This window comes from Bombyx mori, chromosome 3 (assembly GCF_030269925.1).
Source record: "Bombyx mori chromosome 3, ASM3026992v2".
NCBI lineage: Eukaryota > Metazoa > Arthropoda > Insecta > Lepidoptera > Bombycidae > Bombyx > Bombyx mori.
This window is the reverse complement of record NC_085109.1, coordinates 1,238,755-1,266,428: the sequence shown is the minus strand read 5'-3', so window position 1 is coordinate 1,266,428 and position 27,674 is coordinate 1,238,755. Positions and strand designations below refer to the sequence as shown.

General features: G+C 38.7%; 1 protein-coding gene across 2 annotated transcripts in view; it reads right to left on the bottom strand.

The window, feature by feature from the left end:
* LOC101747202 (uncharacterized) overlaps positions 1 to 27,674 on the bottom strand; it is a 77,029-nt gene that overhangs the window by 9,523 nt on the left and 39,832 nt on the right. For both annotated transcript variants that reach the window (XM_012688519.4, XM_038019738.2), the window contains exon 2: positions 25,162 to 25,283. In XM_012688519.4, the coding sequence (XP_012543973.2) occupies positions 25,162 to 25,266 (105 nt within the window). In that variant the 5' untranslated portion in view covers positions 25,267 to 25,283. The remainder of the gene's footprint in view (positions 1 to 25,161; positions 25,284 to 27,674) is intronic.

Genomic DNA, 27,674 nt, shown 5'->3' with positions numbered 1-27,674 from the left:
TAACTTTATTATGACATTCCATACTAATATTATAAAAGGGAAATTCAGTTTGTTTGTTACGACTTCAAGTTCAATCAGCATCATTAAATTTTGTACATACGTTGAAAGACACGGAGAATCTATTCTACAGAAAAAAGTGACTATTACCGAGGCATATAATTTTTGTTTCCACAATCGAAGGGTGTCGCGTAAAGTAAAGTAAAAGCATAGATAAAACACGTTAGTAAAGGACTAGCACCAAGTAAAACATTGTATTTGCGTAGCTGAAAATTTAAATAAATATAAATTAAGATTAGTTTTCAAAGAACTGCTTTTCATACAATTTTACAGAACGTTATTATTCAATATCTCCAAATTACACATTTTTTGTCCTTAACAAAATATTGCCTTGAAAACTACGTTATATTATTTAATTATGTTTTGGCGATTCAGATTCTGTGTTAGATTCAGCAAAGCCCTGCTCTTGTTAGGGCTACTGTTGGCAAATTCTCTTAATTTGAGCCCCGTAAGCTCACCTATGCACGTAGTTGGAATAGCCCACAAGCTATCAGTATTTAGGTAGGTAGGAAAAAAAAGGAAGCGGATTATCATGGGTGCGCATGGAGACAGCATGGCAGCGGTCCTGCCTATTTCTGTTGGATAGCAGTCTGCATAGGATCGCTAATATTGAAATATCCAGAGAGTAAAGTGAATGGCAACTCGTTGTCAAGTGTAATCTGATCGACCAATGCAACAATGCCGTAGTAAAAGCACCCGTGTTCCGGTATTTTTACAAGGACCATGGGCTTGAAGTTCCAAATTAAATAAAGGCTGTTCTATCCTTTAAATTAATAATAATGACCGCTGGGCTACAGAAATAGAATGGTTCTGGTTAACCTTCGCGAACTCATACACAATCTAGAGAGGACTGGTGATTGCACATGAAACCTTTTGGATTTTATTCGATCATACCAGCCTTTCCCAAAGTGGGCGATAACGCCCTCTTGTGGGCGCTGCAGACCCATTGGGGGGCGGTAAGAGATCCAGAAAAAAATAGGGGTGTTGTGGCTTGTAAGGCGATTTGTAATTTCATCTAGGAGGACTCTTAGACACCGACTGAGCTCACGCTATAGTGGTTTTTTAATAGATGAAAAAATGGGGGCGCTAAAAAATAATTTATTCTCAAATTGAGCAGTAGACAAAATAAGTTTAGGAGCCCCTGGGTTATACGAATATTGGCGGATGCGTGCATGTTGGATCGCGTATAGGTTTTTTTTTTTATTGCTTAGATGTGTGGACGAGCTCACAGCCCACCTGGTGTTAAGTGGTTACTGGAGCCCATAGACATCTACAACGTAAATGTGCCACACACCTTGAGATATAGTTCTAAGGTCTCAGTATAGTCACAACGGCTGCCCCACCCTTCAAACCGAAACGCATTACTGCTTCACGGCAGAAATAGGCGGGGCGGTGGTACCTACCCGTGCGGACTCACAAGAGGTCCTACCACCAGTAAAATGCCTAAAAGTGTCTTAAGACGTTACACGTAATTAAAAAGATAAAAGGTAAACGTTCTAAGACGAAATCCAAGTAGACTGTCAATCCAACGGTATATCCAAGTCAATTAAGCTGGCTGGCGCTGTGAACAATTTAACGGTAGCGATCGTACTAAAGACAACTATTTTCCGGTTCAATACTGCGACGTGTTCGTTCGTGTTACGGTTATCGATGAAGAGTTCGGTTAAAAGTTCTGTCTTTTAGTTCAATAGGCATTTTAAGAATCTGCGTCAGAGTGGAATGTAAGGGCGATCTAAGATTCCTGATTGCGCCACTTGGAAGGATATAAGATTGCAGAATAGAGAGTGCACCTATTTACGTCTAAGTGGAAAACCTCTCGTTTCCAGAGGTCAAGTTAATTCCCAGGTCGCCGAGACTTTAGGTATTTTTTAAAGTAGACAGCTGTCAAAAATCGTTTACGTCTTATTGACTTTTAGGCCACAGGTTAGTTAGTACGTATACGTTGGCAAAATGAAGAAATTCAACAAATCTTTGGATTACAGGCATTGACTTCGGTCTATGTCTTAGTCGTAACAGCTTTAATTCGATAATTACATACGAATTTAAAATAGGTCTACTTTTTTTTTTTTGGAATACATAGCTTTTCGGTTATTTAAATGTCAACAATGTCAATATCTCATTCCAACGCAACTACTTTTCTGATAAATGAGTAGTAAGTACCATTAAGAAACAGGCAGCAGTTTTAATAGAAAAACTTTAAACTACCTGAAGAAGAATTCCTTATGAACAATTAATTTAATCATTTCAATGTACCTTTCCAATACAAAAACGCATGTAAAAGAAAACCGCCCGTGTGCAAATAAAGATTAAAATCCAACATTTAGTTGAGCATGCAAATGAATGAAGAATTATCGACATTAACGATTCAATAATAAAGATGAAAATCGCTTAATAAATGTTGCAGGTGATTTCTTTAGTGAGCTGCGACCACCATAATTGGATAGTAAATCGGTCAATAAGCGTATTTATTTAATAAACGTCTTCATTTAGATACCAATTCAGTCGCAAAGGGAACGGTAACGAGGTTTGTTTATGCGCCCATACATTGTAGGGTCCACGTCTAATATTATCTATGTAACTTTGGTGAGTACTGTATGAGCTAAATACTTTTTTTTTAAATGTTCTACTTAGAAATAGCTACATATTTTTAGTCTCAAATAAACGATTGAAACCGTAAATGCATAACTTAATTATGATAAACGATACGGGATTCGTTGTGAATTTTTAAATTCATTTGCATAAATCAAATCTTATTGCCGAAAGCTAATAAATATTCAGATTAGAATAAAATATTAGACTGCGACATGGATTTTCTCACCTAATCGTATTTATTTATCGTTTTTCGGAGACATCGGCAAATACGCTTTTTAGCCATTTTGTTGTTTAATCCTGACATTGTGCTCGGGATACTCTGTGACAAAAATAAATTAATCTCTGAACTCTGAAGGTACACTGTGTACAAACATAATCCCGAATATTGTTATATTAGCTGTCTATCGTATGTTACAATTGATCAAGGCATGTTTATTTAAATAGACATGTAACTACAATTAATTACAGAAACGTTGTCAACCGATATCTCAATCGATATTTTAATTAATTCATACAACTCTCACGAGGCGGCCATATTTGTTGCAACGTTGATGTACGATTCACGGAAAAGAACTAGACGTTATTTATGATACCTGTATAATATTCTTTTAGCGTTCAGTATTAATAAAACAAAAATTATTGGTAATAAAATTTAAAGTTAAATAGAGAGCCAGGTAAGGTAGATTATACGCTATAGTTAAAAGGAAAAAAGATATGCTGTGGTCTGTGGTCTTGCTAGTTTTGTAACCCACTGCATAAACAGCATAAGTGTTCTTTAAAGCCTCACGGGCTCTGTATCAGAAAAATATTATAAACTTTTGAAATACTAACGTCGCAAACAATTATTTGAAATTTTTATTAAAATGATCTAAAAGATAATTATTCGTATAGATAAGAGATAAATAAAATAGATTTTAGAGGATCAATAAACACACATAATTTTAACGTTTTATCCAAATAAAATTGCCAGTACCATAAACAAACATCGAATTGACGTTACAAAACACGCAAATGACATATCTAGTACGCATCGGAATGTAGCATCGACGTGAACGAGTCGGCCATGTTTTTAGTTACGACTTTCAACCGATTGCAGACTTGTAATTAAATACTTGGGTAGTATTATTATTTAGTATGAAACATAAGTTTGTTTTTCTGTTTAATCTTTGAGTAGAGATCGGTGAATGCGTGCTTTGACAGTCCAGTAGAATGGATACATTTAGTTTTGGATCAAATTTTGATAATTAAACGTTTTATTTATTTATCTATTGCTTAGATTGTTTTACGGTGTTAAGTGGTTACCGGAGCCTATAGGTATCTACAACGTAAATGCCGCCACCCACCTTGAGACATGAGTTCTAAAGTCTCACTTTTAACGGTACAACGACTGCCCAATCAAAACGAAAGGCATTACTGTTTCACGGCAGAAATAGGCGGGGTGGTGGTACCTACCCGGGCGGACTCGCAAGTCTTCCTGCCACCAATAAACTTCACATACTAAGACGCGAATGCCACTATCCACTTTGAGAAATGAGTTTGAAATCTCAGTTCAATTTTATCTCTCCAAATCTTACATATGCTCCGGTACTCACTTAACAACAGAAGGGCCGTCAGCGTGTTCACACTGCAAATAAGAATCTATCTACATCTCATTCCATCAGATGATACAGACATACTCTAAAATCATCTCTAAAATCATTCTATATTAGGCTTAATAGTACGGGTTCTTTAGGTTATAGATCAATAGAGTTGTTTGAAATCTATATTAATACTCTATACTAATATTATAAAGAGGAAAGATTTGTTTGTTTGTTTGTTTCGAATAGGCTCCGAACTGGACCGATTTGAAAAATTATTTTTCCATTAGAAGCCGACATTGTCCCTGATGAACATAGGCTCCTTTTTTTTTTTTTTTTTTTTTTTTTTGTTTCATGCGTGTTTTAATGTTTCCGAAGCGAAGCGAGGGCGGGTTGCTAGTATCAATAAATCTTATCATGACGATTCAACCGAATATATATAATAAAAATAAATAAATATATTATGTATTAATAAAAAGTAAACATTGTTGCGGTAACGTTATTGAAAAATGAATATTGAATTAGGTTTTTTAAACTTGAACAGGATATTACGTAAATTAAGTTTCTCGAATGGTCCTCCATTAACATATTTTTATCTCTTATTTTTTTTATTTGATCGAAATAATTCGTTTAACTTATAATAAAATGAAATATGTTTTCTATAGCGAAACATCAAAGTGGCGATCTATGTTTTTTTACCTAGATATATATATTTTGAATCTAGGTGGAAATTATCAAGGTATTCAGATAGGTAGGCACGTTCACCAGCTACCATTTGAGGCTGAGTGAGTGAGTTTATTGATCTTTCAATTTTGTTACTTTCCTTTACTTTGTTACAGTTACTTTCTGTATTTTACGAGTCGATCCGTACCATTTTAAATAGACTTGGACATGAAAAATATTGCCGATTAACAGAATTTTCTCTATAACCATAGGTAATACTTTTTTTTGATGCCCTTGTAGGCAGACGAGCATACGGCCCACCTGATAGTAAGTAATTACCGTCGCCCATGGACTTCTGCAATAGCAGGGGCAGAGTCAAGCCGCTGCTTACCTAAATATTAAGACTATAACTCAATCGTATAACAGTCACAGAAATGTCAAACGGTAAATGAAGAATATTATTTGAGCGTTATACGAGGCTTAAGCGAGAAAATTAGACGAAAAAGGCCAGATTTGTGGAAAGAAAATTCTTGGTTCTTGCACCACGATAATGCGCATTCGAACAAAACACCATTGTGAACGTTTTTTTTAATTATTAAAAACAGAATAAATACCACCTTATTCACCAAATATAGCCCAGCCGACTTCTTTCTTTTTCCTAAACTAGTAATACCACTTAGTTGCACCCGTGTTCATTCGGTAGAAGACAAAAAGGAGAATTCTCGGCGAGAACTAAACTCAATTCCGAAAGAAAGGTTGAAAAAATGTTTCGTTGATTAGATTATTTGTTGGCGTAAGTGTATCGTTTCTGAAGGAACATACTTAAAGCCGAATTTACATTACGAAATTAGTGGCGTGAAATTAATTTCGTGACATTAGTTTTACCAACAGTTTCACGTGTAATTTAATACTTTCGTAATGCATGCATTAATTTCATGCATGCAAATTAGTTTCGTGCCCTGCGCGATTTTTTGGTGAAATTAGTGTCATGCAACTAATTTCATAGTGTAAACGCGACGTGAAACTAATGTCGCGAAAGGGCCTGCGTTGTGCGGACGTGTGTATTGTTAATTCGGACGCGCTTCAAGCGTTGAAAATGGCAAACCAACGATGGAGTACAGAAAAAAATATAGATCTTATTAATGAATATCAATGACAAGGGTACCGAATCACCTACAGTAAAAAATCAAAATTATATTCACTCATTCGAAAATAGTTTTTATAACTCTCAGGATCTTCATCTGCTAATTCAGAGACTAACTTCATTGCACCTAAATGCCTTCTTGTTGACCATCCTCGAATCTACCAATCTTTTTTTTTTCTTGATAGTCTTTTTTTAAGTTTATAGGTATATAAGCATTTCTTTAGCTACATTGAATATAGCAAATTATAGCTTTGATGCTGAAGGCGCCATGGTTACTGCGATACTGTGGATTTCGCGACACTAATTTTTTAACGAAATTACTTTCGCATATATCGAAACTACTTTCGTGAAACTGAGCTCAACATGCATGACACTAATTTCGTAATGTAAACTCGGCATAAATGATGATAAAATAAATTTCGATTATTATCTAACATTTTGTGTATTACTGATATCATTTCCCAGTACTTTCTTGACAGAGTAGTATTGGGTTTCTTTTTTTGGCGCTGATATGAGCTGAGGACAGTTCTGTGATTGTGTGATGTCTGACATAACGTCGATATCAAACCTTTATAGATTTAGGATGCTGTTAAGGAAAACTTGTGCCGTAAAACCGATTAAGTAATAAATTTAGCAATTACTTGTTGATAGCACAAGATGAGAATGAAGATTGGGAATGGGAATGAGATGTTAGAGCTATAGGCCATTTTATGATTACAATTTTGTTTTGTTTTTTTTGTGACTTTGCAGACTTATTTACTAGCAATAAGTAATGATAATAATAATATATCCACACCGAAGGGCTGAGATTGTTTCGTGGAACCTTCCTTAGACATACTGTGGCAAGTAATTATAAGGCGGCTATTAAAAAACACGGTTCGTGCTTTTGAAAAGGGTTATACCTAAATTAAATTTTGTGTCTTGACATTTAACGAGTAGGTACCTATGTTAAATTATTGTATTTGCTTAATATCAGGATGAAGTTTCCTCCTTTCGTCGAAAATCCCCAATACTCCAAATCCTCAATGGTCGTGGTCTCCCTTAATAACTTTTCTGGACTATTCTGCGCCAGCCCTGCATATCCTCGGCCATGGTGATGGCATCCTGAGTTGAGGTGTTGAGAGTAGCGCGTATCTGGTTCGACGATTTATCATGAAGTAAAACGAACAAAACAAAACAAAACCGGACTTGTAGTTTGAAAGTCTATATTTTATGTGCTATGCGGAAACCGAACGCTTGTTACAATGGCTGTGTTTTTGTGACAATCATCGATTAAAGATCCTGATCGTTTTTCTTGTGAATTAACCGTGAAGATTTTGCAAAGATTTTAACGCAGATAACATTTTGTTTTAAAACTGAATATAACGACCGACCGCCAATGTAAATGATGAATGACAATATCATATTTAGGTAGATAATATTTGTACTAGTTCTTCATCTAGATTATCTTGTCGTTTCATTTCGTTCACCTGTGTTTTTGCAAACTTTGTAAGGCAATTTAGAAAAATCTGAATTGTACAGTTCTCTCATCTTTGCTTTATATATTCTATCCTATTTTTTGTGTTCGACTTTAATTTGTTTAATCATACTTTAAAAAGGATCATTAAAAGGTATTATTAGAACCATCAATATTCAACGTTAACTGGTTCAATGAACGAGTCGTTCATAATAGGAGATATATTTCGGTTTTCACGAAATTTAATTTCAGAACTATTCGTATTCCCATAAGTAGTTCCGTGAATTGCGTATTAAATGTTAGTACACCACGCTCGAGGGCCAACTTCGACAATTGCCGGCGGGACTCTCGCAGTTCATAGAAGTGATCCAGGTGACAAAAGTTTGTTATGAATACTTAGGGGAGAAGATTTTGAGTGGTAACAGTAACTGGTAGGTTTATTCAGAAGCAAAATTTTGTAATGATTCTGAAGTGTGATGAGGAAAAATGAAACTGGACCTAAATCAGGACGAAAGTCGTAAGAATAATCGGTTATGTTAAGGTCAGTAGCTTGGGTTGTGACCTGTCACTCTGGCCTCTGGGTTAAAGAGTCTGATTTGTATTAGAGCTGGAGGGAATTACTGGTTTTTAAATTACACTTTAGGGATTGAAATATTTAGGATTTTAATGCACCCAGTGAACGTGGTTTTTTGCGATACTTTTTCGAATTGAATCTTGATCTTAACTTTTGGAAGCGGATGTTGTTTCGCAGACTTCCCGTGTCTAAATGGTGGTGATGGTGACGGTTGACAGGTAAACTTTGACGGTCAAATAAGTAGTAAGTATTTCTTTTTGTCGTAAAGTTTTATCAACATTCGGTTAGGCAAGGTGACAATCAGTCATTACCAAAACGTCATTTTCACCATAATAAAAACGGTAATATTACCAGTTTCTTCAATTTAATCAGCCGCGTGTTACAAAAAAAATATAGGGTAGAAAAAGCGCCCTAGCATCTTATGATGGTAATAAAATATTGGGTACTGGCTTTGGAAGTTTGCACGTGTTCGAATTCAATAAGTACCAATTTTTCAAATGAAATATGTACGTACTTGAGATATGTTTTTTGTTATTGTAGGCAGATGAGCATATGCCCCATCTGATGGTAAGTAGTCCCCGTCGCTCATGGACGTCAGAAATGTGAGGGGTACAGCCAAGCCTTTGCTTATTGCCTACGACTACATCCACGATGAAGGAATATTATATCGTATTATTAAAATTATACTCTGAAAAGGGGAAATTTGTGTAATTGTCGGAGGTAGGGCGTATTACAAACCTGCACAGGTGGATACCATGACCTTGCCTATTTTTACCGCGAAGCGATCATGTTTCCTTCGATTTTACGTATCATGGTAAGCAGCGGAAACCCAAATCAAATCATAATTTGTATGGGCTCCATTAATCACTTAATACCAGATGAGACGTGAGTTTGTCGACTCGTCTCAGAGTAATAAAAAAACACGTGTGGCACTCGGGGACTGCCGCGGTAAAGCTCCTACATACTTTTATCAACTTTTGCAATTATAATTAGACAATAATAATTTAATATTAAAATAATAATAAAATAAGACCACGTTATATTTCTAAACATTAACAAAAGCAAAACATTAACTGTCCCCTTCACACTCATAAGCTAGACCGCGCGAGAGAGAGATGGGCAGACTTTTCATGATGCGCATGCAGTGGGACGTCACGCCGCGCGCTTATTCACAAACACTACACAAGCGCAACGTGTGAATGTGTTAAACGCGAGCTACATGGTAGGCGAAGTGGAGTGTTAGGTTTTATTTTCGTTACGCAATTTCTTGATTCGGTCGCCGCACTCAAAGGCCGCGATAAAAGCTATGCAATAGCTTAAAATATTACTGAAATCCTGTAATGTGTTTTTTTTATTTATCCAAATACAAACATGTCTGAACATCATGAAGTCTGTAGTGGTGCGAAATGTTCGTTTAAACGAGCATTGTCGGTGTCGGTGTCGTGTCGCGACTGAATTTATCGATATTGTACGAAACGCCCAGCGGCGGCCATTATTTACTCAATACCATTTTGCACTTGTTCACGATTTACTTAACGCTTCGAAGGATTTAATTTCTTTTGTTTTTATTGGTATTTCCATCACACTATCAGACGTATAGAGATTGAAAAATGTAATGTTGTCAATAAATTACGTACATAATCATCGTCATTAGCCTGTATCTCTCCACTGATGGACGTAGGCCTCTCCCATAGTCCGCAACAATGAACGGTCCTCCGTCTTCCGCTACCAAACTTCCCCAGCATATCGCCGCAAGTCATCGATCCACCGGGCAGGGGGACGCCCAACGCTGCGTTCACCGGTACGTGGTGTCCAATCCAGGACGCTTCTGCTCCATCGACAATCGGTACGGCGACACGTATGTCCGGCCGATTTCCACTTCAGCTTGCTAGCCTTTAGAGCTATGTCGGTTATTTTGGTTCTTCGACGGATTCCCTCATTTCTGACTCGATCTATTAAAGTAACTCCGAGCATATCCCTTTCCATAGCACGCTGTCAATGTCATCAATGTCCACGTTTTAGCGCCATATGGCATGACCGGTAGCATGAAACGTATCGCGTCATTACGGATCCTCCCATAGACACAGCCCACTGAGTTTCTCGCTGGATCTTCTCAGTGGGTCGCTTTTCCCATCCGGTGGTATCATTACTTTAGCTAAGACCAGTATTAGCAACATTCCCGGTTTGAGGTTTTTTTTTTATATTGCCCTTGTAGGCAGACGAGCATACGGCCCACCTGATGGTGAGTGGTTACCGTCGCCCATGGACTTCAGCAATGCCAGAGGCAGAGCCAAGCCGCTGCCTACCGCTAAACCCGTGAGCTCACCTACACTTCAAGGTGAAGCTGAAATAGCCTGTCAAGGCTATCAGCATAGGTAGGAAAAAAAAGAAAGAAACCTACGTAATAATGTAAATAAAGTTTTATGAGAATTAAGAGAAATTTTGACGTGATAACGGCTTAAAAATCGATGAACACCGGCTGCATGCACGAAAAAGTATCACGTTCCGTCTGAGCTTGAGCAAGCGAGAGCGCGGGACAACCGATCGAGAGGCACGATCGGCCCGAGCGTTGGCTTATGACACATTTATTTCTCTTCTCGCGTGACGTCAGAGTTAGCAGTTCGAATAGTGCTGCTACCGACGTTAACACGTAAAGCTATCGTCCGTAAATCGACTTTACAGACACCCAATTAATTTTTGTCTAGCACTAAGATCGCCTCGGTCAAGTATGTGACCTTGACGAATTTAAGTCGCACTCTACAACACAAGGTCAGGTCGATTCCTTGGTGTAATTTGTTTGTTTGCACGGTTTGCTTATGATACATATTTCTAAGGTTTTTTTTTTATTTTCAAGGAAGGAATTTAGTTTAGGTGTTTTCGTTTCTTTTGTTGTAAACACATCTTTAATAGAAAATCGAAGCTTACGCCCGATATTAGAACACACAACAAATTATTACTTAGAAGAAAAAAGAAACAGATTTTTATTTTTTGACTGGATTTATTTTTGGATTTTATGACCTGGTAACTGAGACCTTTAAGTCATGTATTATTTTAATTTATATTCATAATTGTATGAAAAATGATATTATGGAGTGAAATGAAATGAAGATGATTAATTTGAGACATTAATCAACTGGGATGAAATTAAATGAAATGAAAAGGGATGAAATATAATCTTAGTAAAATGGTGGTCATTTACTAAGATTTTTTCAGTTAACTTTTTGGAGGATCCCGAGAAGTTGCGTCAAGCGGCTTTGTTTCATTTTCCCACATTTGTGCACTTTCACAGATATTAAACAGTTAATAAACCACCATTATTACACATTTAAACCTGCAGAAACACTAAATAGACAAAATAAAACAAATCACACAACTTCACTCCTCGCGTTCCCGCCAAAAAGTCAAAAAAAAAAAAAACAGATAGACGATTGAGAACACAGATTAAATATCTCTCAGCAAATTCTTAACACAGCACATATGCTGTGGAATTTTATGTACTCGACTTTCACTCTATGATTTTCTGTCTGTCTATAATCTAATTAACTCGACTTTAAACATTCCGTTACGTCGTAAATCAATGAAGTTGATGGCTTCCTTTTTAATACTGCTTCATTTTTACAACTGGCTTTATGTTGACGGTCGTAAAATTATCATGAAACTAATTGCGGTAATTTTATTAGTAATTGATCGTCTGGTTAGTCTGTGCCGCTGAAGACTGTAGGAGCCAGGGATTGATTCCGATGCCAGTGTTTTTGGTGAAGACGTTACGTATTTACTGGTGGTAGGACCTCTTGATTTTACTGGTGGTAGGACCTCTTGTGAGTCCGCACGGGTAGGTACCACCACCCCACCTATTCCTGCCGTGAAGCAGTAATGCGTTTCGGTTTGAAGGGTGGGGCAGCCGTTGTGACTATACTGAGACCTTAAAACTATATCTCAAGGTGTGTGGCGCATTTACGTTGTAGATGTCTATGGGCTCCAGTAACCACTTAACACCAGGTGGGGTGTGAGCTCGTCCACACATCTAAGCAATAAAAAAAAAAAATAGAAGGCTATTAGGAAAATTCTGCACAATAAAATACATTATGTCTTCAACTCATGGCTATGGACGTGATCTAGTTAGGGATCACAGTTAAGCCGCATCATAAATTGAAAGATAATTGCACTTAGGGTTACAGACTTGATGTAGATCAATTTTATTTTGCTGTTTAGTTTGATGTCTTCAAATCTTTATTCTAAAGATCTAGTTCACTGCTACATCACTTAAACAATATCTCCTATATCAATATCTCCTAAACAAATGCTGATTATATCACTTACAGAGACTTTTTAAAGGCAAATTACTTTTAAGCTAAAAAGTTTCATTATTATTCGACAGCTTTATACAAAAGCATCAAAAATACTTACAAGATCTAATGAAAGCTTTTGATAAATAAACTGCGTTCCTGAAAGCCCTGTTCGGAGAAAACCAGCTTTTGATTGTTTTTGCTTCATTCCTACAACTTGTTCATACATAGACTTGGACTACAATATTGAAGGTAGATACTTGATGACAGATCGTGATGGATGTCATTTGTTATTCATTAACGACATATTCTTCATCATCATGCAGTGCGTCAAGAACAAGGGTTAAATTCACATGGTATGTCCAAACTAATCTGTCATGTTAAAACTACACAGAAACATAAATAAAGTTCACGCGATAGTCGTTTTAAATCACGAGGAGTTTTGTGGTTAGTTTGGCTTCATACGTGCCGAAAGCAGCCTGATTAGGGAGGTGCAGCGAGCGTGTTGAAATAAACCACGATATTTACATAAAAAGGCTTTTTGAAGTGAACTACTTTAGGTGCGTGAAGGGTAAAATTTTATTTGCGGCAGATTCGTTACGGTTAGCGATACAAGATACAACTTAGGAAGAGTGAGAGTGAGAAAATAGACAGAGCGTCTCGCGAACCACTCCTTGTGGAGATAGGGAAACGACAATGCGAGCTAAGTCGTTTCTCTTATACACAGCATTCCTTAATACAAGATAAATTTGATTTAAGGATGAAAAATGAAGAACACAACTATACTACACATCGATAAAGAAGTTTCACTTAATTCACGTGCGCCAAGTTGCACGCGCACCGTTTTTTTCAAAGTTGTAATCGTAACGCAGAAACACATTGTGATCTCTCTTTGAACACTGTGGATGTCCTCTACCGGAATTGTATTCTGCCAAGTTGAGCATCAGCGTTTTGACGCAAATCAAAGTGTCGAGAAGAACATGTCGAGATAGTATAATATATCCTAGACTATGACTCACGCGTATGGGGTAAACAATGTAATAGAATAAATCATGTCCCACTATAGTGTGGGGAATTCATACAATTTGACTATTTCTGTCGCGAATCACCAACGCCTGCCAGTTTGGAGGACGGAGCAACTGTTGTACTAAACAATTGGGACAGACATATGTCACGGTTGTGTGCCACTTAATACCGTACCTACTTAGTGAGTGTAAAACTTATCCGTGTTTACTTTAGAGGTTATGGTAATTAAGACCTTCCAGTGAGCAGATGAAATTGTTCTTTAGACCGACAATCCGATATGTTTTTTTTTTCCTTCCTAGCCTTGAGAGGCTATATCAGCGTAATCTCAACTAGTAGGTGAGCTCACGGGGCTCAAACCTGACGACGTTGCTAACACGAACCCTAGCAAGAGCAGTGCTTCGCAGAATCTACCACCGGATCGGAAACGCGACCCACTGAGAAGATCCGGCGAGAAACTCAGTGGGCTGTGTCTGTCCGACATGGTAGGAAACTTTTAAATGATATGCAAAATTATCTAGACAAGCTAGCTAGCGCGATTCATGTATCTGTCAAATATCTTCTTTACCACAAAAGGCACCGTCACAATACAATAATAACGAAAAAGTACATACGTCCCGTAGTTTAGGTATAAAAAAGAGAGGTACCAAATTTCGTTTTCGAGAAATTTCGGCATTCTCGTGTCACCACCATACTACAGACACGAAATAATGGTTCGATGAAATAAGGTTTAAGAAAGAAAAAAAAACCCCAAGTGCACGACTCCGAAGACCGGTTGTAAGCGAACTAGTTTTTTTAATGAACGTCAAGTATTTGATGCAGGGCTGCCCGTTGCTAGATGTCGCAACATAAATTATTTCATAACCCTATAATTTGGTGTTGGTTTTGGATCAGAGCGTCTTGAAGATTTTTTTTTTTCATAAAAATGTCTTACTTAATCTTTTTATGTTCAACGGATAATTTTATCATTTTACTCGTAATTTATTTGGAAACTTTTATAGAATTGGACTGATTCTCATATAGATGGGCGTTTGGTATGAATAATTCAGATCTGTTAAACTGGTTAAAATGTCGGGAATGAAGAAGTAAGTAAGTATCGACGCGATACACATAATTACGTGGAACTATTTCCATGCTATGTGTTCGAAGGTCAGTCTTGTTACCAATGCAACATTCAGTCTTGTGTCTTGATAAGTAAAAAATTCATGTGATTTGCCTGTTTGAGCTAATAAGAAAATCATCGCCAAAACCATGAAGTTTTCTCTTCGTATATTCTGGTATATCGGCGTTTTCAAATTTTGGAACGAAGTTCCTTACGGCAGGCTTGGAGGGGATAGAGATTTTGCTGCGCGACCGAAATGAAAAAAATGTGATAGTAAAACCGTAAGAAAAAATCCGTGGAAAAAAGTGCGTGGAAAAAATCCGTGGAAAAAAGTGCGTGGAATAAAACCGTAAAATGAGACGTGCGCAGGCGCGACAGTCGTATACACAAGCGAGTAGTGTATAATACCTTTCTCTTTCTCCCTCTTTCCTTTCGTTCTCTCATCCCTTCTCTCTCTATTTTGTAATTATTTCTATTTCTATGTAATTTTATGTTGTCAAACAAAAATAAAGAGACATATTTTGTTATTTTAATTGATAATTTGAATTACGATTTTATTTTTATTTTACGTAATTTATTATTTCCTAAAATACTGAATTTCCTAAATACTTTCCTGTACTTAAATAAAAACTAATCAGCAAAATTTAAGAGAAAAATCAAGAAAACCAACATAAAATTGAGCACGAATTGTGTCGATTCTACATTAGCCGAAGGAACTTCGTTCCTACCTGGTGTCCCACGACACCACATAATTAGTTTTTCAAATTAAATTAAGCGTTTCGTCGTTTTCAATTTAACTTAAGCACATTTTTTTAAGTTTGCTCTAATTTTGTAATAATAGAAATCATGTTATTACATGTTTTTTTAAGCGCTTTTATGACCTGGTAACTAAGACCTTTAGGTCAAGTCATATTTTAATTTTAATGAAAACTTTTTATATGAACAATGGCATGAAATGAAATGAAATAAGATGAAATGATATGGGATGAAATATCATCTCCGTAAAATGGTGGTCATTTATTGAGACTTTTTCGGTGGACTTTTTGGAGGATCCCGAGAAGTTACGTTCAGCGGCTTTGCTTCATTTTCCCACATTTGTGCACTTTCACAGATACTAAGCAGTTCATAAACTACCGTTATTACACATTTAAGCCTGAAGAAACACTAAATAGACGAAATAAAACAAATCACACAACTTCACATTCCTCGCGTTCCTGCCAAGAAGTCTATTATAATAATAACCTAATCTAATAATAAAATCTAAGATATAGCATGATTAACTTTAATTAAAACTACTTTTACGGTTTGATCGCGTATTTGTTATTATATTACATTATTATTCAATATAGAATTTTTTTTAAATTGTTTAAATGGGTGGATGAGCTCACAGCCCACCTGGTGTTAAGTGGTTACTGGAGCCCATAGACATCTACAACGTAAATGCGCCACCCATCTTGAGATATAAGCTCTAAGGTCTCAAGTATACAACGGCTGCCCTACCCTTCAAACCGAAACGCATTTAAGGATAAGAGTTTTAATTATCTATATGGGTTGCGAATAGCGAAGTAAATATTACATATAGCATTATAAACTAATTTTCAAAAATCAAGTCGAAGTTTCAATGTATACATTCCCGATCCTGCGGACAGAATGGAAAGCAGTCGACGTCGCCCAAAACACGTCATCTCGGATCCTCCCGATCCGCTAACGGTGCTTTTAGGTACTTCAAGCACCGGTCACCGTTCTTGTCGAACCCGTCGCGTGTGACGAAGGGCTCGACGAGTAAATTAACTCTCAGACACAGCCCACTGAGTTTCTCGCCGGATCTTCTCAGTGGGTCGCGTTTCCGATCCGGTGGTAGATTCTGCGAAGCACGGCTCTTGCTAGGGTTCGTGTTAGCAACGTCATCAGGTTTGAGCCCCGTGAGCTCACCTACAAACGTTAGGGTTACGCTGGAATAGCCTCTCAAGGCTACCAGCTTAGGTAGGAAAAAAAAAAGAAAATCAATGTATAACCACCATCCTACTTCACAAGCCGGTGACTGCATCGCGACTGAAATAGGCATAATAGTGGTTCCTGCTCGTGCGGGCTCACAAAAAGCTTTAACGCCGATAAAAGTCTCAGTACGAGAAATTTGAGCTTTTTTTATCTTATCTTTTCAATCGTTAATACACTTCCCTAAACACCACTCGCATGAATTACGCTAAAGTATTGGTTGACGGGTATATTTAATAAATAAATAAATTAATAACGTTTACTCTGAGACAAGTATTATTGGAAGGAATTGTAAACGGTAATCATAAAATTTTCTACACGTGTACGGTAATGTATTGCTTTTAATAAAACGCATTATTAATACATCAAAGATATAGAAATTACGTCGAGCTTTATAAGTGGAAGTTAGAAAGCTAGTTATCGCCCCAGGGTAGGTTCGTGCTCGTAATGACGGGCTTAGAACGCGCTGGGGTTCGGGATTAAATAAAAATTCTATCGAATTACAAGCTAACACTGTATTTATTACTTAGACCAATTTTAAAATTCTCCATTCGCTTCTTCCGCTTCGCATCAGGTGTTCCGTTCGCTGTTTCGCTTCGAGTAGTTCCAATTACTGACTGACTGCGTGCCATCTCGGCAACATTTTTTATAGTCGAGACGAAATCCCTAGAATTGTCGAGAATATTCTAGTCTAGTATTGTGTGATTCCGCTATCTAACAATAGATGGCGTTGTACTTCTCGAGCGTTCTAGATGCTACTAGATCCTTCGATAAAGTTCGACTATTAGGCGATAGATGGCGTTACGGCGTAACAATAATTTATTCGATTCCTGATCGAAAACATTATCTTCAGGGTTTGGGGATAGCTGTCTATGTTCTACGCGCGTTTCTGTCATTAACGATTTCTGAAATAATACGTGCCATTCAATGACGAGGGCGCAAATAAACAATAACAAATTTATGTTAAATTTGTGGGTAGGTGTAATCCAAGTGAACGGTAACGGCGTTGACTAATTGCTCAGCGTAAAAGTTTGCGTAAATTTGCCGCTAGGGGCGTTGTTCCAACTGCATACAAATTTGAGTTAAAGTTTACGCTATCGAGAACGTTAAAAAACTCGCACTAAGCGCACTGATTATCTTCCATAATGTTTGGAAACTACAAATATATTATATACCCATTAATAAGGAATCATGGATTGCTCAAATATTTTTAATTAATGGGTACATTAATTAATGGGTACAGAAACACACTCTAATGGTAGGACCTCTTGGTGTAGGTACCACCGCCCTGCCTATTTCTGCCGTGAAGCAGTAATGCGTTTCGGTTTGAAGGGTGGGGCAGCCGTTGTAAGTATACTTGAGACCTTAGAACTTATATCTCAAGGTGGGTGGCGCATTTAAGTTGTAGATGTCTATAGGCTCTAATAACCGCTTAACATCAGATGGACAGTGAGCTCGTCCACCCATTTAAGCAATAAAAATATAAATAGAAAAAAACAACTATTTATCACAGCCAATATGAATGTCCACCGCCTTGAGATAAGATGTCTCAGTTGTATTGTATAAATGTTGTATTTTTTATTGCTTAGCTGGTGCACGAATTCATGGTCACAGTTGGTAACGCAGCTTATAGACACACCGACCTTGAGACGACGAGACCAGACAGCGGCTTGATCGTGCCTCTAAGCGGAGGTAACCACTGACCATCATATAGTTGCTTATACTTTTTTGCTTACAAGGACAACAACAAAAAAACGATACGAGTTTTTTTTTATTGCCCTTGTACGCAGACGAGCATACGGCCCACCTGATGGTGAGTGGTTACCGTCGCCCATGGACTTTAGCAATGCCAGGGGCAGAGCCAAGGCGCTGCCTACCGCTTAATACTCTCCACAAGCCTCTAAGTTCTAAGTTTCACTTCTATAGGACAACGGCTGGCACACTCTTTAAGCCAGAACGCGGCAGAAATAGGCACGGTGGTGATACGTAGCCGGGTGGGCTCCCAAATCGCCCTGCCATCAGTGATAACGCAAATTATAATTTTGCGGGTTTGATTTTTATGACAAATTATTCTTTATCGCGGAAGTCATTCGTGAACATTTGTTTAGTAACCCTATTGTCATATTACCTAGAACCGCCACCTACATCCATATCCATTTCCATAAACGATCCCGTGGACCGAATGGTAAACAGTCGATGTCGTCCTAAACATCATTACGGATCCTCCCGATCCATTAACGGTGCTTTTAGGTACCACAAGCACCGATCACCGTCCTCATCAAACCCGTCGCTTGCGATGAAGGACTCGACGAGTAAATTAGCCCATAGACATAGCCCCGCCGGATCTTCTCAGGGTGTCGCGTTTCCGATCCGGTGGTAGATTCTGCGAAGCACTGCTCTTGCTAGGGCCAGTGTTAGCAACACTTCGGTTTTGAGCCCCGTGAGCTCACCTACACGTCAAGGCTAAGCTGAAATAGCCTCTCAAGGCTATCAGCATAGGCAGGGAAAAAGTATTCGTTTCTACCGTACCATTTGGCTCTGGAAAGATCCTTTTGCTTACGTTTCTCAAGCGCTTTGACGTGCCTTTCATCTACGTGATTTGTAAAGAATTATTAATTTGCGTAATTAATTCAAGTTGTGTTTAATTTGCGTAATTACTGGAGGGAGGTGGTACCACAACCCTGCCTATTTCTGCCGTGAAGCGGTACTGCGTTTCGGTTTGAAGGGTGGGGCAGCCGTTGTAACTATACTTGAGACCTTAGAACTGATATCTCAAGGTGGGTGGCGCATTTACGTTGTAGATGTCTATAGGCTCCGGTAACCACTTAACACCAGGTGAGCTGTGAGCTCGTCCACCCATCTAAGCAATAAAAAAAATTAGGCAATATGTGTCTGACAATTTCAATATCCGTGAACGATTGCGACCATTCACGGTCAGGCGGGCCGTAAGCTTGACTGTGTTCGATACACCAGAAAAGTAATTTCATACCATCGTCAGAAGTGAGCAATATAAAGAGAACCCATAAAAATGTTCGGAACCCTGTAACGAGCGTACGCTTGCTTGATTGATGGCCGCTCAGCCGTGGGATCTAATTAGTTACGTTGAGCTTTAGTTTGCGTTAAGCTTCATTAAGAAATATATTTGTTTATTTAAAAATGGAACGAGCTCTGGTTCTATTTATAAATATTTAGTTTGAATGAGAAATTATGAGTGTCAATAACAAATATTTTTTTAATAAAAGGTTTATGTTGTTGCGAGGAATCTTGAGGGAAAATACTTGCTAATGATCAATACGACTTTTTCATCCGTATGATCGTGTATTTAGCTTCTTCTATATCGTTCCCTCACTACTGAGGATCGCGACCACATGTCACGTTCTTCCACTGTGCTCGATCATGGGTGATTTTTTTTTAGGGATTTTATGACCTGGTAACTGAGACCTTTAAGTCATGTCTTATTTTCATTTATAATCTTATTTTTATGAAAAATGATATTATGGAGTGAAATGATATGAAGATGATTAATTTGAGACATTAACCAACTGGGATGAAATTAAATGAAATGAAATGGGATGAAATATAATCTCAGTAAAATAGTGGTCATTTACTAAGATTTTTTCAGTGGACTTTTTGGAGGATCCCGAAAAGTTACGTCCAGCGGCTTTGTTTCATTTTCCCACATTGGTGCACTTTCACAGATATTAAACAGTTAATAAACCACCATTATTACACATTTAAACCTGAAGAAACACTAAATAGACAAAATAAAACAAATCACACAACTTCACTCCTCGCGTTCCCGCCAAAAAGACGATCATGGGTGACATGGACTGTACGGTACAGACTACCACCAAGTGCTTCTGTTACTAGATCTGACCATCTGGCTGGTGTTCTGTCCACGGCGCGCTTGCCCCCTACGCGACCCCTAATTATGAGCTTCTCTAATTAACGTCTGGGAGACCGCATGATGTGTCCGAAGAAGCTCATAGCATTATAACACATTTAACATAGTTACAATATTAAATTAAGTAAAATCAGAAAGCTGCAACCGATTCCTTTCACATATTTTTGACAAGTCTGTTCTTTTTAAGACGGTGTTGCCAGATTAAGATCTTAAAAGTAACGTTCCGTGACAGTTATTGTAAACGACTGCAGGCATTACGGATCAGAAATGTCAAAATGTTTGGTGTATTCTTTATCAGAGTATGTGAATGTAGCAACATGATCATAGAATATAAGAAATTTGACAACAACATGAATCGTGGTAATGACATTTTCGAAGAGATCTATTTAGTTCTTAGAGGCCGCTGAAGCCTTATTTGGATCCGGTTAATTAACATTACTTACACATCACGATTTACAATTACAATTACAATTGTGTATTTACATTTTCTCTTCTATTTTTCTTGTCATTTTTAAAGAAAAAGTCAATTTATAAAGAAACCATTTAACACTAAATTATTAATAAACAAAAAAAATAAGAAAATCGGCCGATAAACAAAAGAGGAAATAATATTTAGCTCTATTGCCTAATTTAATTGCCTATTTACATAGGTATTATAATTGATTTGAATTAGTTAAAACTAAATCATTATTAGTTCTTCTTCTTCTCCACCTCATCCCACTAGGTGGGGTCGGCACAGCAATTTTTTCTCTTCCATTCTCTTCTATCAGCCGTCAGCTCAACACTCATTCCTCTTTCTCTCTTAGCGTCATTCACACACTCCATCCATGTCTTCTTCGGACGGTCCTAGTCACATGCAACTTCTCTCTACGCATCACATGTCCATACCACGCCAACCGTCCGCTCTTTATTTATTAGTTACTAGCGACCCGCCCTCGCTTCGCTTCAGAAACTCTAATTTATTATTGATTTCTCCACTATTTAATGGATGTTATTATACATATAAACCTTTCTCTTCAATCACTCTATCTATTAAAGAAAACTGTATCAAAATCCGTTGCGTAGTTTTAAAGATTTAAGTATACATAGGGATAGACAGATATAGGGACAGAGAAAGTGACTTTGTTTTATCTATGTAGTGATTTATCGTTTATCTCACTCATAGAGATTGGCATTTTTTTGATTATATAAATTATATTATTATTATTATTTATTAGAGACGCGTCAGATCTTGAAGCTCCCTCCAACACTACACGACGATCACGCCCACTCTGTCAAGAGTGAAACGATTGAGAGTAATCGATTATGGCACATATGCTATTCCGTTACTAAAAGTCAACATAAATCCGGGAACTGTTGATTAATGAGAGACAAAGAACTTAACTGTGTCCAAACTCACTGCATCCTTAAAGATTTCTCCCAGTGCGTACATCAAGAGCTCTCCGCGGCGCACGACGTGGGTTGTAATCAATAAACTACAGTGTGCCCTGTAGCGACACGAGTAGATTAATCGATACGAATATAGCGATGAATTTTAATTATTTATTAATCGATTTTGATATATTATCGTTGTCGATCAGCGGGTTGGTTAGTGATGGGAATAACGCGTGGGAACGAATCGCGTAATTTAATTTAAATTTTTTGTTTCGAATTGCAGAAGGAACTTCAAAATCGTAGTATTATGAATTAAATAAAAAGGTTCATTTTGCATATCCTCTGGGTTTATTGTCAGGAATTAGTTATCTAAATGAGAACATGTTAAGAGACAACTATTTTGCTACCATTACTCGGACCGAATGCTTTTTCATCGATATTCGCCGAGGTTGTTTTAGTCAGGTATCATTCGCATTGGCAATGGTCCAGTTGTGTCTCGTGTATGGCCGATTGCACGACGTAATTACCTTAAAATCGGAACTAATTGAATTGTTTTTTTAAATTTCAAGTATGAGACCGATGACTTTATCATAATAATAATTTAAATATTATGTTACTGTCAAATTAGAAAGTTTTGAATTTTATATTCATTAGATTATATGTATATCTCATGATACATATTAATCTTATTTGTTAGCACTTTTGATTTATGTCAAAGTCGAAGACTAAACGTCGATAAAGGTTCACGAAACTAATCATAAACATTTAAGGTAACAGTAGAAATATGTAGATACTCTACGAGATCGATAGAGTAAATACTGTCACATCCAGAAAAATCTAGAATTATCAGTTATATTCGATTTCGTTAAAGTTACGAAGACGAGCTATATCTTATCGGGTAGTGTTGGAGTTTGAATGTGTAAGTAATGGCAGGCAAAAAAAAGGCTGTCGTCGCCGAACATACTGTGGAAGAACAACCCGGCAGGCTGGTTCTGGCCCAGCGGGGTATCCGGGAACACCAGCGGCATCGCCCGGGCGGCCTGGTAGGGCCGCCGTACCGCGGAGACCGATGTCGTTGGTCGTCGACTATCGCCTCGACGACCCGTCGGTCGGGCGTCCTTAGGGTGGCGCCGCGTGTCTGGTTGTAGTGTTGACCGCGGGAAACCCCCTACTCTGACCGGGTTTTGACCCCGGACGGAGATCGGACGTCGGGTGTAAGAGTGCAGGGGAGTCGTTTAGTGGGTAGGGCCCTAAAATTCCTTGGATCCGCTTGGGTCTGCTCCCAACACCTTGCAGATCGTCAAGTCCCAGATACCCCGCGCGCCCCCTAGGCACGGGGACCTACTAAGAGGTTCGGCCCCGGTACGAAAAAAAAAGTTACATGTGTATGTAGAGGCAGTTTTCGGATATCGGAATGTTTATTTAAATGTTAAAACAGAAGATTGTCTTCGGTTATAACAACGTACTTCTCATCTAGAAATGGACAACGAAACATCCTAGTGTTATATAAACATAAAATATTGTTACGCCGGTAACAGTAACGCCATCTATCGCCGAATAGTCGAATGAATATCGGAGGATCTAGTAGTACATAGAACGCTCGAGAAGTGCAACGCCATCTGTTGTAGGATAGCGGAAACACAATACTCGAAATGTTTGGAATATTCTCGATAATTCTAGGGATGTGGTATCGGCTATAAAAGCGTTGCAGAGATGACACGCAGTCAGTTAATAATCGAAACTACTCGAAGCGAAACAGCGAACGGATCACCTGAAGCGAAGCGGAAGAAGCGATTGAGAATTTGAAAGTGTTTGTGTAGTTTTTTAAGTGTTCTAAGTCCTAATACAGTGTTAACTTGTACTTTGGTAGATTTATTTAATTGTTCCGAACCCCAGCGCGTAACAATATTGTAAAAAGTGTAATAGTGTAGTGTTTGTAATATATATTAACCATGAAGTTAACCATTTAAGATAGCCCCTCACCTCTAGCGCCCAGGCCCCTCAAATAGAACCGTCTAACAACTCTAACAGATAAAATATCGGAATTATACTTCCAATCACTATATGTAGAAGCATAAATCAGAATCCTAAAAGAAGGTATAGGGGTGCATAATAATCGACTCCCGCCGAGCTAAAATCTCCCGAGTATGGCATTGCATTAATTTGTACGCTGTTGGACGCCAATTTCAATACGGCGCTGCCACTAGACGCTGCGAATAATAATTATGATTTACATTCAACATCGCAATGTTGGTACCTATGTCGTTTTTTCTGTTTAAATTTTAGCTGCTAATTTGAAATATCCAGTTTAAATTTGATTTTTTCTTTTTCTTTTACTGCTTAGATGGGTGAACGAGCGCACAGCCCACCTGGTGCTAAGTGGTCACTGGAGCCCATAGACATAAATGCGCCACCCACCTTGAGATATAAGCTCTAAGGTCTCAAGTATGGTTACAACGGCTGCCCCACCCTTCAAACCGAAACGCATTACTGCTTCACGGCCGAAATAGGCAGGGTGGTGGTGCCTACCCGCGCGGACTCACAAGAGGTCCTACCACCAGTAAACTGCATAGACATTAGTTTTTACGCTAGTAAGTGATAAGCTAGACGGTGATACTCACTGGTGCAGCCTCTAAATAAACGCAACCATCGGCGAGTCGCTGGCGTACAAGTTAACTTTTACGCTATCGAGAACGTTAAAAAACTCGCACTAAGCACACTGATAAATAGATGGATGTATTATTTATTTATTTATACGCTATGCACAAAACAAAAGTTGTACACAGGCGGACTTAATGCCATGGGCATTCTCATCCAGTCGACTATAGGGTGGTGCAGAGATAATGCATGGTAGGTGCATTAACAAAAGAATAACAAACAACAACAAAAATCAAAAAAAGAGAACAAAATCAAAACAAAAACCCTCCTTAAAGTAACATCTCAGTGTTATAGAATACACATAATGTTAATTGTTAAATATAGGTACATAAATAGATTACATATGACTTTGCATGCATAAATAAACATACTACAATTTAATATACCTATGTTTAAAATAATAAAATACATACATCTATATATTAATACGTGAAGCAAAAACTTTGTATCCCTTTTTATGAAAATTGCGCGGACGGAGGAGTATGAAATTTTCCACACTCATAGAGAATATAGAGAAGAAGTGCACAATGCTAATATTTTTTTTAAATAATGCATAAAAGATACCTTAAATCGATAAAGAAAACATTACACACACTGCCTTGTATTTGAAACACACATATATGTATATATGCTCTTTGTTTATTGCCAAACTTTATACACATAATTACGTAATAATAATGACCTATGCAGCACTGTCATCGCTTGCTCAAAAGAGCGGGATTACGTGTAGGACATAAGAAATGATTTGTTCCAGACCTCATCGGTAGCATTGACGTCTCTCGAGTCAGCGTTGAGCAGGCTCGCGAGCCGGGCCGCGTCACCGCGCGCCGCCGCCTCCAGCAGCGCTGCGGCCAGACCCATTCGCCTTCACTCCATCACTGTAGCCAAAGAGAATACACAATAATTAGTTATCTATATATATAAAAATGAATTGCTGTTCGTTAGTCTCGCTAAAACTCGAGAACGGCTGGACCGATTTGGCTAATTTTGGTCTTCAATTATTTGTGGAAGTTCAGAGAAGGTTTAAAAGGTAGATAAATATGAAAATGCTCGGAATTAAATATAAAATAACAATTTTGTTTTTCCTTTGATGTGTCCCCCGTCGGACGGATTCCTTTTGTTTGTTTTTAGTTTATTTTATACAAAAGTTTAGGTCTTTTATTTGTCGACTGAGGCACTGCAAAGTCTGCCGGGTCAGCTACTTTACTTATAAATAATTAGTAAGTTTAATATCGTACAAAGTGCTGACATAACAAGTTACAGACTTCTTTCTTCGTGAATGTTGCATATCTAATCATCATCGGTTGTATTTAACGTTTGCTACCTTCCCAGGGTTTTTTCTACCATATACGAGCATTTAAGTTCACAGCCTCATGTTGAAGGTTTGTTGAGATCATCGACTATTATTTGTTTTTTATATGCTTACTCTGTACATATTATTATGGTGTTAAATAAAGTGTTATATTATTATTATTATTATTATTGACATTGGAACCGTGAGGTTATACCGTCCGTCTTGAGATGAGATTTTTCTGGTTTGAATCATAGCATCAGCCCTTCTTGTCCTTCAAACCAGAAAGCTTAAATGTTCCTAAACAGATATAGGCAAGACGGGGTAAGAAGGTCTAATACGCACTGATGCAGCTTCTACACACACCCACACATCAGCAAGTTACTGTCGATGCTCATTAAACAAATTAGTTGAGTGATATCGATAACTTTTTTTTTTTTTTTATTTTTTTTTATTGCCCTTGTAGGCAGACGAGCATACGGCCCACCTGATGGTGAGTGGTTACCGTCGCCCATGGACTTCAGCAATGCCAGGGGCAGAGCCAAGCCGCTGCCTACCGCTTAATACTCTCCACAAGCCTCGTTTGAAGAAGGACATGTCATAGCGCTCAGGAAACACCGTGGAGGGGAGCTCATTCCATAGCCGGATGGTACGTGGCAAAAAAGATCTCTGGAAACGCACTGTGGATGACCGCAGTGGCTCCAGGTAGTATGGATGAACTCTACTCCGGTGGCGGGCGGTGCGATGGTAGAAACGAGATGCCGGTATCATCTCGAACAACTCCTCAGAGCACTCCCCATGGAACATACGGTACAAAATACAGAGGGAACCGAAGTCCCTCCGCAGACCCAGAGGCTCCAAACGATCCGTGAGAATGGGATTATCGACAATCCGAACGGCCCTCCTCTGTATGGAGTCAAATGGAAGAAGCTGGTATTTGGGAGCCCCGGCCCAGAGATGGGAGCAGTACTCCACGCGAGGCCGGACTTGTGCTTTATAAAGCAAAAGCCTTTGTCCAGGCGTGAAGTACCGCTTCGCTCTGTTGAGGACTCCCAGCATTTTGGACGCCAACTTGGCTTTGCCTTCCAAATGACTCCGAAACTGGACATCGCTCAAAATGTCGACCCCAAGTATCCCAATACTCTCGGAAGGTTGCAGGGATACTCCTTGGAATTGCGGCGCCATGACAAAGGGGTCCTTCTTCGCAGTGAACGCGCAAACTTGTGTCTTTATCGGGTTGAATTGAACCAAGTTCAATTCACCCCATTCGGAGACTCGCCCCAGAGAGTTCTCCACTTCAGACACAAGTTTTGATCGTCTCTCTTGCACCGCGCTCCGAGAGAGACTCTGATGGCCGATATATCGCGCATCCCCCGTGCTGTCATCCGCATAGCAATGCATGCCATCAATAGACAGCATGTCATTGATATACAGGATGAAAAGCGTGGGGGAGAGCACCGAACCTTGTGGAACGCCAGCGTTAATGGTCATGGTATCAGAACAGTCACCGTCTACAACGACCGTGATGCTCCGCCCATCCAAAAAGCTAGCGATCCACTTGCAGAGACCCTCGGGGATTCCGTAAGATGGTAGCTTCGATAGAAGTGCCCTATGCCAGACCCTGTCGAAGGCCTTCGCGATATCAAGGCTCACAGCAAGAGCCTCGCCCTTGCTCTCCAAGGCTTCAGCCCACCTGTGAGTAAGGTATACAAGAAGATCGCCAGCTGAGCGACCGTGACGGAAACCGTACTGTCGGTCACTGATCAGCTGGCGATCCTCAAGATACTTCAGGAGTTGTGTATTTATTATTCGCTCCATCACCTTGGAAAGCAAGGAAGTTATCGCGATAGGCCTATAGCTCGACGGGTCCGACCGGTCACCCTTCTTGGGGATAGGGTGGACGTGGGCGGTCTTCCATGAAGACGGAACCCTGTTAGCGCAATAAGAGAGGCGATACAAACGCGTTAGCGCAGGTGTC